Genomic DNA, 12727 nt, shown 5'->3' with positions numbered 1-12727 from the left:
GAAACCACTTTTAATAGTTTAGCATATGTGCTTCCAAGCATTTTCCATCATGGAAAACTTTCCATGAAGGCATATGTATCCCTAATTCATTCCTTTTAAGGGTTGCATTATATTGTAAAATATGAGCATATCATAATTTAACTCTTTGGCTATTGATATACACTTGGGTTATTTCCAATTTTTTGCCCTTATAATCAATATAGCAGTGAAATTCTTGGTATATATACTTTTTTGCAATGTGGAGGTATTTTATGCTGGCTAGATTCCTAGGAGTGGAATTGCTGAGTGAAGATAGTGCATTTAAAATTTTGACACGTGGCTCAGTTTTCTTAAAAGCTTGTAGAAATGGACATTTCCCCCAACAATGTATGAAAATGACCATTTCCACATATCTTTGCCAACATTAGATATGATGACTCTTTGCCACTGCTTTGGCAGTCTGATGGTATCTCATTGCTCTGATTTGCATTTCTCTAATTGAAAAGGAGTTTGCATATTTTTTTCATGAATTGATTCGTGTTTATATTTCATGATTGCCCTTTCAATTTCTTTGCTTGGTTTTCTTTTGAGTTACTTTTTTTGTCTTAGAATCTCTGTATATAGGAAATAATAGTCCTTTGTTATACATGTTGCAGATATTGTCTGTCAGTTATATTTTATAGTTATCTTTTGTCAAACAGCAATCTTATATTTTATATAATCATATTTGTCTGGGTTTTTTTTCTCCTTATAACTCTTATATTTTGTGTCTTATTTTAGAGAAATCTTCTCCATCCCAGGATTAAACACAGCGTCTCCCTTGTTTCCTTTAAATGCTTTTTTAGTTAAGAAAAATATTTAGCGTTTTAATCACTTTGGAGTTATTTATATATGAAGTGTGGGATAAGACTCTAATCTTTTTTACCACATGAATATCAGATTGTCCCAACACCACTTACTGAATAGTCTGTTTTCCTCACAGATTTCAAATTCTTTCTCATTATGTTCTTAATTCTCATATATATATATATATATGTATCTCTATATAGGTGTTTTTGTACTTTCTACCATTCTGTTGATTTGTTTATTCCTACACTGATATCATACTGTTTTGATATCTGGTAGGGAAAATCCTTCCTTAATTCTTCTTTTTCAAAAATTTCTTAACTTTAAGCATTTATTCACTTTTCCAGAAGAACTTTATAATCTGTTAAGCAATATTTTAATCCCTGTTTAAATGGTTTTTCATACCTTTGGTTTTATTTTTATGTATGATTTATTCATTCAGTAATATGCATCTTTTCTTCTTCTTCTTCCATTTCAGAGTCCTGTGTATGGAAACTCACACGAGTCAGTTCAGTCTAGAAGGGTAGTCATTTCTCATAACATGGACAAAGCTCTGAAAGAAGGTAAGGATTAAATTAGGATATATAATTACCATGGGAAGCAATTCATTATGTTCTAAAAGGAAAATAATAATTCCTAGCGAATTTATCAATCCTTGTCTACATGTTACATTTGAATTTTTTCTTCATGAATTTTTACTTGAAGACTTAATAAATACATCCATGTTTTAGTTAAATGGATGGGATCTAAACATTGATTAAGTAGGAATTTGCAGGTCTCATGAAACTAGCCAGCTAAGTGGAGCTAGTTCCAGGATAGGAAGCAAGGATCTGCTCTGTGTTACCTAAAATAGGTATCAGGAAACTTTGTTTCTTTTAGATATAACCTAGAGAAGGTGTGATGGGGATAAATACACTCAGGCTTGCTCATGGACAAACCAGTTAACCAAATTAAGGGATATCAGTCAACCTTATAAAAGAATGAAGGACATTCACGTGAAACTTGCATTAAGGATGATTGGAAAGGGTATTGTGGCGGCCCAGTATTATATGTCTAGAAGTGGGGACAAGTAAGTGTAATTACAGATATTAAAGTTTAAAAGAGAATAATATATTTTGATCAAATTAAAGTTTAAAAAGATATTTTAGGGGCTTCCCTGGTGGCACAGTGGTTGAGAGTCCGCCTGCCGATGCAGGGGACACGGGTTCGTGCCCCAGTCCGGGAAGATCCCACATGCTGCGGAGCGGCTGGGCCTGTGAGCCATGGCCGCTGAGCCTGCGCGTCCGGAGCCTGTGCTCCGCAACAGGAGAGGCCACAGCAGTGAGAGGCCCGTGTACCGCAAAAAAAAAAAAAAAAAGATATTTTAAAAATTAAATTTCTAAAAACTGATAATTTCATATATGTACAGAAAAAAATGTCTGAGGTTTTTCAGATGAAAATACATGGTGTTAAATATGAAGTTAGGAGAGAACTGGCAGCTATACCAGACACCCTTAAAAGGTTTTCTCCTGAAGTTACATTTCCTAGAAAACTGACGGAAGATAGACTTTAAAAAATCTTTTTGACTTACTATTAAATCTCACTAGATCTATTGCTGCATTGGGTCTTCGTAGCTGCACGTGGGCTTTCTGTAGTTGCGGCGAGTGGGGGCTACTCTTCGTTACGGTGTGCGGGCTTCTCACTGCCGTGGCTCCTCTTGTTGTGAAGCACGGGCTCTAGGCACACGGGCTCAGTAGTTGTCACACGTGGGCTCAGTAGTTGTGGCTCGCGGGCTGTAGAGCGCAGGCTCAGTAGTTGTGGTGCACGGGCTTAGTTGCTCCGCGCATGTGGGATCTTCCCGGACCAGGGCTCAAACCCGTGTCCCCTGCATTGGCAGGTGGATTCAACCACTGCGCCACCAGGGAAGTCCCTCATTCATGACTCTTTACCTAGTGGTATGAAATATCTGTCCGTTTTTGTTGAATGAATGAATAGATCAACCAGTGACATAACCTAATAACCTCAAAATCTTCCCAGAAGATGACTTTCCTTCTGCACACAGAGAGTAATTATTAATTGCATTTTTGAAAACTTTGTACACCGTAAAGGGCCATCTGTATGATCAATGAAATTGTTGTTCTTATCATTATCGTTGGGGCAGTTCCTGGTGGAATGAGGACTGTTTCTTTGTGCCGAGAGACTCAGGTCATGGACGTTTACAACCTGCGGGGCTCTACCTCCTGGGCATGGAAGATTGCACCCTGAGTTATCCTGGGGAGAAGGCAGAGATGGAAAATGGCTCTCTTGGAGCTTCTCTCTCATAGTATTTACTTAGGTTGAGTCATTCCTTGTTCTGAACATTTATAGATAGAGACTTACCTAGCATCACATTTTCTAGACTAAATGGTAGCTTTTTAACTGGTCTCTTCACCTCTAGTAATTCTCTACTTTGTTACCCTAAATCCTCTTTTCAGATTAATGTTACCCTAAATCCTCTTTTCAGATTAATCTAACTAAAGCTGAAGTTCTTTTTTTTTTTTTTTTTTTTTCTCGGTACATGGGCCTCTCACTGTCGTGGCCTCTCTCCCGTTGTGGAGCACAGGCTCCGGATGCGCAGGCTGAGCGGCCATGGCTCACGGGCCCAGCCGCTCCACGGCCTGTGGGATCCTCCCAGACCAGGGCATGAACCCATGTCCCCTGCATCGGCAGGTGGACTCTCAACCACTGTGCCACCGGGGAAGCCCAAGCTGAAGTTCTAATCATGTTATTCCATTCTCTCTAATCTTCAGTGATTCCCTCTTACCTGCTTATTTCTTTGAGAGCCGTCCTAGAAATTAGATGTATTTGAGTGATAATAGCATCTGAATTTTTGTTGGCTGTTATGCCTTTAGAAGAAAATCTCTTTGCTTGGCAGTGAGAATAAGTGTTCTTTCACTTCTCACTGTGGTTTGTTACATTATTTATGCTTATTTCTTTTTTTTTTTTTTTTTTTTTTGGTGGTACGTGGGCCTCTCATTGTTGTGGCCTCTCCCGTTGCGGAGCACAGACTCCGGACGCGCAGGCCCAGCAGCCATGGCTCACGGGCCCAGCCGCTCCGCGGCATGTGGGATCTTCCCGGACCGGGGCACGAACCCGTGTCCCCTGCATCGGCAGGCGGACTCTCAACCACTGCGCCACCAGGGAAGCCCTATGCTTATTTCTTAATGAAGGCCGTAAAATGATTTTATGATCACGAATTTGTCTCCTTGAATTGACCTGAAAGGTATATTTAAAAACATTTTGTTCATATGTGTACTTGTGTAAGTGAGTGTATGTAGTTAGGTAATACATACGTAGAATCATGGCTTTGTTTTACTTTTTGTATTTGTTATGTTTTTATGATACTTAGTTTGAAGAGGGGTGCTGATGAGCTATTGATGGAAGATATGCCTGTGGCTAACACATATCTCTATTACTGAGTACAGATTTTTGTCAGTATTTATTTTTATCCATTTTTCACCAAAACCTATTATCAGAGGAGTATTTTAGGTGTGTAATAATTAGAGTATGCAGTGTGGTTAACAAACGTAGTGAGACATTATGTAGGTGAATATGTCCTTCACATAAATCTTTTAGCATGCCGAAAAGATCTTATTTTCAGAGATTAAGTCTCTTATAATTGCTCTTAATTTCCTGCTTTAATTTGAAATTAAATTTTAATGAAAGGAAAAATGCTTCTATTTTTCCAAACGTTTTGGTTTGCAGATTTATTTGCTACTAGCTAAAAATTCTTTGGCATGAAAACTTTGTTTGATACAAGAGTACGAGAGAAAGAATTGCGCATGAACAAATGAGCAGTGTTTTATTGGCAAGGTGTGTGTCATCATGCTCTTGTTGCTTGGCATTGGGGTTCCCAGAAGGAGGGTAAAAGGATATAAAAGCCTGGAGCTCATGTAATCCAGCCTGCCATCTCAGGAAGTCACTTTTCCATGTCATCCTTGTCCATTAGATACTCAGCTTGTTTAAAAATTTCTTATGATGGAACATTCGTCACCTAATATGGCAGCCTCTTGAATAGCTTTAATGTTTTTATTCAGTTCTTCCTTATGTTGAACAGAAAAAAACAACTTTCCTGTGATTTCCACCCATTGGTCCTATTTGTACTGTCTAGAGCAACTTAAAATTAAAAAAAGAAAAATCAGAGAGTTTGGTACCAAGATAGAATATTTAAAGATTGGGCTATCTGAGAAAATCCAGTACCTATGGTCACCACACCCCCAAAATTCTAGTTACATGAGAATCTCTCATTTTGAAAGGCTTCAAGAAAGAGTATTTCTTCCCTTGTTTTGCTTTCTACTCTCTTTAAATTTTAAACAGTGAGGGACTTCCCTGGCGGTCCAGCGGTTAAGACTTTGCCTTCCAGTGCAGGGGGTGTGGGTTTGATCCCTGGTCGGAGAGCTAAGATCCCACATGCCTCTTGGCCAAAAAACCAAAACATAAAACAGAAGCAATATTGTAACAAATTCAATAAAGACTTAAAAAAAAAATGGTCCACATCAAAAAAAAAAAAAAAAGGTCCACGTATTTTAAACAGTGACTACTAAATAGCAGATGGCCAGCTTCCAGTAGAAAAGCCGTCTCGGTGTCTGCTGCTTTCATTCACCCAAGTTTGACGCGTTGCTCTGTATCTTCCTGGTAGTGTTTGACTACAGTTACAGAGACTACATCCTGTCCTGGTATGGAAGCCTCAGCAGAGACGAGGGGCAGCTCTACCACCTGCTTTCCGAGGACTTCTGGGAAGTTGCCAGACAGCTGCGCCACAGGCTGAGCCACGTGGACGTGGTCAGAGTTGTCTGCAATGATGTCGTGAGAGCTTTACTCACTCACTTCTGTGACCTGAAGGCAGCTAACGCCAGGTAACTGTTATAATGGGAACAACCTCCCCTTCACCTTTATTCACAGTAAAATATTTTCCTTATTGAGAAAGTGGTTGAAGTCAAGACAAAACTCTGGCATATTCAGCCTCTTGCTGGCACTTGGCTGGAAATGTAGACATATTGGGGGGGATAATTATAATGTTCTGATAGAGTAGACTTAAAAAATTTTTTAATAGAAAATCACTTTTTAGACTTGTTTGATTTTGTAAATAACTGAAACAGTGAAATGAATTTTATGGAGCCAGCAGCACTATCATGAATTTATTTAGATAAGGGTACCTAGAAACAGAACATTTAAATATAGTGCTTTACACTCTGAAGAGTGTCAGTGAGTTTTCAGTTTTCAGGAAAGTTTAAATGAAGTTTATTTTTGTGTGTGTGTGAGTCCTGTGTTAAGAGCTCTGTTGCATTACAATATCCTGAAAATTGATTTTTAAAAGGAACTCAGTGTTGGAGCATGTGGGCTGTAATTAGAGAAGCTCTTCCAACGTGAAAATTGCTAATATTTAGGCTTGTTAGCCTTTTGTTCTGTTACACGGGAAAGGTTTGTGCCTGTGAGGTGACTCTGCCTATGGAAGAAGACTTCAACAAGGCCTTTCTGTGCTCATAACAAATTCTTACTCTCTTAGGTTTGCTGATCTTAAGTGTTTGTCTTACTCTTGTGTGAGTGACAGCATGGTGACTCATAGCACCTCTAACTGGGACATAAAAAGCAGTCTTACTGCAATAAGTAGCCTGCCTGTTTGGATCTGGGCTCAGTTGGAGTAGCAGCGGGCTCCCTCCAGCTCCTGTGGCCTCTTCGCATTGATACTGCTCTGCCTCTGCTGTCGGGGACGAAAGAAAGTATTTGCAAAATGCGTAAGGGGATGAGTTAGCAGAGGCATCCTCGTGGGGCAAGTGGCAACTCACATTCTTCTAAGAAGCCCTGCCTTGTGGCTCTGTCAGAAAGCACTCCCTGTCCTGCCTGTGAGGTTGCTCTGGGGCCTGGCTGCCAAGGGCGGTCGGTCGTGCAGCAGCAGCCCTCTGTCCTTGGCTGTGCCGCCTCTTCCCACGAGTCGTCCTCTCTCCCCGTGTCCACCCAGCTCAGGTTCATGGGGCCAGAATCCACAGGGCCGCCATATGCCTATTCTTTTCCAGCTTGCTGCCCCCAGTGTTTTTTTGCAAACTTTAAAAATAAAACCAGGAATACATTTTATATTGTGATGCAGTTTCATCAAATAATGCTCAGTACCTGTGAAAACTTTGATATTTTTTGTTCTTTACCATTAAAAAAAATGGCATTTGAGACTAAATTTTATTTTGTTCCTTGTGGGTCACAACCCATGGTTTGAAAAAATTACTGTAGAGCTACGGTTTTCAGATTTCGTGGTCTCAGAATCCCTCTACACTCTTAAAAGTTATCAAGGACCTGAAAGAGCTTCTGTTTAAGCGGTTAGAGCTGTGCTGTCCCAGGGCCGACTTTGCTGGGTGTGGGAGCGGACAGTGCACATCTCTCAATTCTGAGGTCAGTGATGACCACCTTGTCGGTTTGTAATTGGCCATGGCATGGGTATTACACCTTGAAATCGGCAAATGCTACAAATCGGAGCTTTTTTTCCCCCTTGGAGAGCCAGTTGTTGAACATTTACCAGCTCACCACTCATCCTGTCAATATTTACCATATTAGATATTAAACAAAGACTTTTTTTTTTTTTTTGCGGTACGTGGGCCTCTCACTGTTGTAGCCTCTCCCGCTGCAGAGCACAGGCTCCAGACGCACAGGCTCAGCGGCCATGGATCACGGGCCCAGCCGCTCCGCGGCATGTGGGATCTTCCCGGACCGGGGCATGAACCCGTGTCCCCTGCGTCGGCAGGCGGACTCTCAACCACTGCGCCACCAGGGAAGCCCTAAACTAAGATATTTTTTAAGTGTAGGAATACACAGTACATTTTCCACTTACCATCAGAGTGATGATGTCACCACACATCAGGTAGCCTCTGGAAAACTCCACTACAACTTGTGAGAATGAAAAAGACATATGGAAGTTTTGTGTTACTATGAATATGGTTTTGACCTCACAGATCCCCTGAAAGTGTCTTGGGGACACACAGGAGCCTATAGACCACCCTTTGGAAACCATTGTTTTTAGAGAAAGTAACTTCCAATAAGGGGGTATGTGAACTTATAAGGAAAGCAGAGAAATAGGACTCTTGGGTTACCTCCATGGAGTCTCAAAAGCTTAGCTTCTACTTCCGAGTGTTCAGAATCTAATTTGCTGTGGTATATGCCTGGTGGATACTGTCAAAGATTTGTTTGAATTCAGTCAGTGGAAGCTCATTTTAAAGTATTTAAATTATGGTTCAGTAGAGGACAGTATTTTATTATTATTATTAGTTTTTGGCCACGCTGCTCGGCATGTGGGATCTTAGCCCCCCAACCAGGGATGGAACCTGCGCCCCCCTGCACTGGAAGTGTGGAGTCTTAACCACTGGACCACCAGGGAAGTCCCTACAGGACAGTATTTCAGATCATTGTTTTATTCCAGTTAGAAGACTGATGAATTTAGGTTTGGGAGAGAAGCAAGTGGTTAGAGAAATTTAGTGTTTTTATGATTATCTGATTTCAACATGAGAATATATTTTTCACTGAGACATTTATTTACCAGCTTCTGAAATTACTGCTTTTGTGGATACTATAAAGATATTGTGATGAGTAAGCATCAGAATAATAGAAACAGAGAATTGATTCCATTTTAGAAGCTCCTTTCCTGTGGAATTCCAGTTTTCTCGTGCCAAGGGTACACTTAGGCTATGCCTAGAAGCTTCTAGTTGATGATTCTTATTAAAGGAAAAAAAAAATCTACCATTGTTCTCTGACATTATGGATATTTGAAAAAGTGCCAGTAGGTCACTGGTGTTTTGCATATAGATGATCGTGCCCTGGAGGTGAATGCTGGGGGCCTAATATCTGACTGTGCATCACCTTCTACAAATCACACAGTGAGACTGGCAGAAAGCTAGGTTCGATGGTTATCTCGGCACTTGCCTGCCCCAGGTAAACAGTGTCCTCGCCCTGGAAATCACCGCTGGTGTACACGCTTCCACGGGCTGCAAAATGACTGTGGCAGCCAGGAGGCACCCAATTGAGTTGGCCACTATCAGGCAAGAGAATAATAAATTGCATTAATAAAAGCAACACATCCTCTGGTTGACTGTTAGGCAACTGTGTGAGGCAGTTTTCCGGTCGGCCTGTATTTATTTCCCAGCTGACGTTCTGTTGGCTGCTTTAAGCCCATCCGGATCACACTTAATGTTTGCCTCTGCTTCCTCGTCCTTTGCCCCATCTGTCTTGTCCCAGCATGTGTCAGGAAAACCTAAAGAAGATTCTTTTTATGCTGTTACATCAATGGCATCTTTAATTTCAGAGCCTCCTTTTTACAATCTGTGCATTTTGTTTACTGGTCAAGCACAGGCATGTTGTTTAAGGCACAAAATAGTGCTTGTTTTCACATATATTTCTTCTGTATCTCTGAAATTTATTTCCTTTTCACTTTAACAATCTCTGATTGTGGTGTAGCGTTAAAGAGTCTGGACTTGAGAGTCAGACAGAACAGGACTTGAGAGTTATTTCTACCATTTATCACCTCTGTGACTTTGGACTGTTCACGTAATCATTCCTTAATACTCTCATCTATAAAATGGTGATGATGATACCTACTTCTAGATGTGGGTGGGAAGATTAAATAACACTGCACATATGAAATGTATTGAAGGCTAATGTCCTTTTGCTCACTCACGGCATGAGAACCAGAGGTAAGTACTAGTAGTTGGAGTAAACAAGTGGCAGATCCACACTGACAGGAGGATGCTGCCAGGAGCTGGTGACGCTGGTTTAATGCTTTGTTAGATTTTTTTTTTTTTTTTTGGAGAAATGAAGCTATAGATCACATTTAGGGAGAGAGCTAGGAGACTTAAAAATAATCTAGTTAAAGAGCTACTCACCCCTTTCTAGATTGTTGCTGTGACTTGGGAGTCGTGTATGAGGGCTGATGCTACTTAAGGTTGGAAATCCCGAAAGGCCATGCATTTGCATTTTTCCAGATTAGTCTGTGGTTGAGAAAATTATTGACTGTTGATATAGTCAAAGAGTGGACATAGTTATTAAAACTGTTGCGTTGCCCATTTGAAATAATTTTTTTTTTTTTTTTTTTTTTTTTTTTTGCGGTATGCGGGCCTCTCACTGTTGTGGCCTCTCCCGTTGCGGAGCACAGGCTCCGGACGCGCAGGCTCAGCGGCCATGGCTCACGGGCCCAGCCGCTCCACGGCATGTGGGATCTTCCCAGACCGGGGCAGGAACCCGTGTCCCCTGCATCGGCAGGCGGACTCTCAATCACTGCGCCACCAGGGAAGCCACATTTGAAATATTTTTTTACCTAATGGTACATAACCAAACTGTTTCCAGAAACGTCTTTCCTTCCCTTTCCCTCTCTTCATGTATTTATTTTTTTCAGAAATGAAGAACAGCCGAGGCCTTTTGTGTTGCATGCATTCTTGAGGAACTCAGATGATGAAGTAAGATTTCTACAAACGTGTTCTCGGGTTCTGGTGTTTTGTCTCCTCCCCTCAAAGGATGTCCAGTCTCTCAGCTTACGCATAATGCTCGCAGAAATTCTCACAGCAAAAGGTAGACTTTCATAAGTAATTGATATTACTAATGCGATACTTGTTCAAGCTAACATGCTACATACGAATGTGATAACACTTTATATGACACCTATGCCGACCTTGTATACTGCGGGACATATGGGAATTAAAGTATTTTCAAAAGGTCAGGTTTAAATGTCACTCAAAGAAGGCATCGCTTGGCCCTACGTGATAAACAGATGTTTCATATAACATATTACCAAATACATAGTCCACTCTGCTGTTTATAATAGGTAACCAGTCCTTATGCCCACCACAGTGTAGCATCCATTTGGGATAGATTTTGAGTTACCCAGACCAGTTATGTGCTTTATGAAAGACTATCTGTACTCAAACTCTAGTATGCATTTGCTTAAAATACCTTTGCTTCAGTATTCATTGACAATGCCTATATGTAACTTAGAGTAAATAAAAGAGGAACTGTACCACAAAATAATGTGGTTATTAGAAAAAAAGTATATCCAAGGAAATGCTTAGCTAGGATAAGAAAAAATGGAAGAAAATATCATCTAAGAGAAACTTTTCCTATCTCAGAATCTCAAACAGATAATGTTGTGTTTGATATGCAGTGATTTAATATCTCATTTGTTATCTCAGGATTAGCCAGCTGTACCCATTAGCTGATATAGCCAACCACAGAGAAAAGGGGAACTTTTTAACCTAAAGTTAGTAGGATGAATCTGTCATAGTGTCATTGACTTTTTTTAAACAACTTCCTCCCTGAGGTCTGTTTCACCAGTTGGGAGAATGTTAACTTTCATCTTTTGGCAGACAAAACATATTGAGCCTTATAAAAGAAATCAAAGGAAAAAAATGAATGTACTTAATTTTGATAGCTTTGTTAACAACTTGGGTTCCAAATGGCTTTCTTCCATTATTCTTTTACATGTAACTCATTTGTTAAAACAACCACTTGGTTGTAGCCATAACTAGTAGCAAACCCAGAGGGATGGGTGGCTGTGTGTGTGGGTGTGTGTGTGGGTGTGTGTGTGTGTCTGTGGCCCATGTGGGTAGTTTTTAAATGTTTCCCAGATGCAGTTTCAATTATATAACATGAAAGCAGTTCCTTTAAAGGAGAATACCCTTTTTAAGTGGTGCTCTCTTCTTTGTCCCGCAGTCTTAAAGCCAGTAGTGGAGTTACTTAGTAATCCAGATTACATTAACCAGATGTTGCTTGCCCAGTTGGAGCACAGAGAACAGATGAATGAACATCACAAGAGAGCCTACACCTATGCTCCCTCCTATGAGGAGTTCATCAAGCTTATTAACAGCAACTCTGATGTTGAGTTCCTGAAGCAACTAAGGTATTTGGTCTTTAATTATAGCATGACAGTGCTACTGATTATCCTCCTCTACCTAGTTAGGTAAAAAGAAAAAGAATTGTGGTTGTCAGGGAAGCAGAAATAAAGGAAGTTCATAAAACTTACTAATCAGTAACAGCAAAATTTATACAGCTTCTCCCTTGGCAGTGGAATTCGTTCAAAGTATCATGTTTTTAAATAATTAGGTTATAATAGAAAGCTGTTCAGTTGTTAGAACCTGCGTAGCTGCTCAGATGCTTACCTTGGAAAAGCAGTGGAAGGAAATACTGTTTTTTTGGGTTTTTTTTAAAGGATAATTTTTTAAATTTTATTTATTTATTTATTTTTGGCCACGTTGGGTCTTCGTTGCTGCGCGCAGGCTTTCTCTAGTTGAGGCGAGCAGGGGCTACTCTTTGTTGCGGTGCGCGGGCTTCTTATAGTGGTGGCTTCTCTTGTTGCGGAGCACGGGCTCTAGGTGTGCGGGCTTCAGTAGTTGTGGCACACAGGCCTCAGTAGTTCTGGCTCGCTGGCTCTAGAGTGCAGGCTCAGTAGTTGTGGCGCACGGGCTTAGTTGCTCCACAGCACGTGGGATCTTCCCGGACCAGGGCTCAAATCCATGTCCCTTGTGTTGGCAGGTGGATTCTTAACCATTGCGCCACCAGGGAAGCCCAATGCTGTGTTTTTAAAATTACAGTGTAGACCATTTGTGTTGATTTTCATTTTTCTTAGAAAATACAGAGGCCCAGGTTTGGGAATAAAGGGTTCTTGACTAATTGTTTTCAGAAAACACATTTGAAATATACCCCAGGAATCTAATTTATAGGGGAGTTCAGTCTCCTTTATGGTACTTGAGATATTTTTAGGGGCGAGTGTGTGTGTTTATTTTTAATTTTTAAAATACAGGTTATACATATACAGTATGATTATATAGTATTGTGTAGTTTGTGGATTTTCTAGGCTTCTGTTTCTCTAGTTACCCTTCTGTTTTAGTGTCCCCAAATAAGCATTCATGGGAAGAAAGGA

At 40.5% G+C, this 12727-nt stretch overlaps 1 protein-coding gene across 1 annotated transcript in view; it reads left to right on the top strand.

Annotated features, from left to right (window-relative positions):
- Positions 1 to 1351: 1351 nt before the first annotated feature.
- SNX25 (sorting nexin 25) overlaps positions 1352 to 12727 on the top strand; it is a gene marked incomplete at its 3' end in the record, with an annotated part of 86370 nt that continues 74994 nt past the window's right edge. The window contains 4 exon segments of the mRNA XM_079726850.1: positions 1352 to 1388; positions 5483 to 5699; positions 10211 to 10383; positions 11521 to 11707. Of these exon segments, the coding sequence (XP_079582976.1) occupies positions 1367 to 1388; positions 5483 to 5699; positions 10211 to 10383; positions 11521 to 11707 (599 nt within the window). The 5' untranslated portion in view covers positions 1352 to 1366.

This window comes from Hyperoodon ampullatus (assembly GCF_949752795.1).
Source record: "Hyperoodon ampullatus genome assembly, chromosome: 20".
Classification (NCBI taxonomy): Eukaryota; Metazoa; Chordata; class Mammalia; order Artiodactyla; family Ziphiidae; genus Hyperoodon; species Hyperoodon ampullatus.
This window is presented reverse-complemented; position numbering and strand designations above follow the sequence as displayed.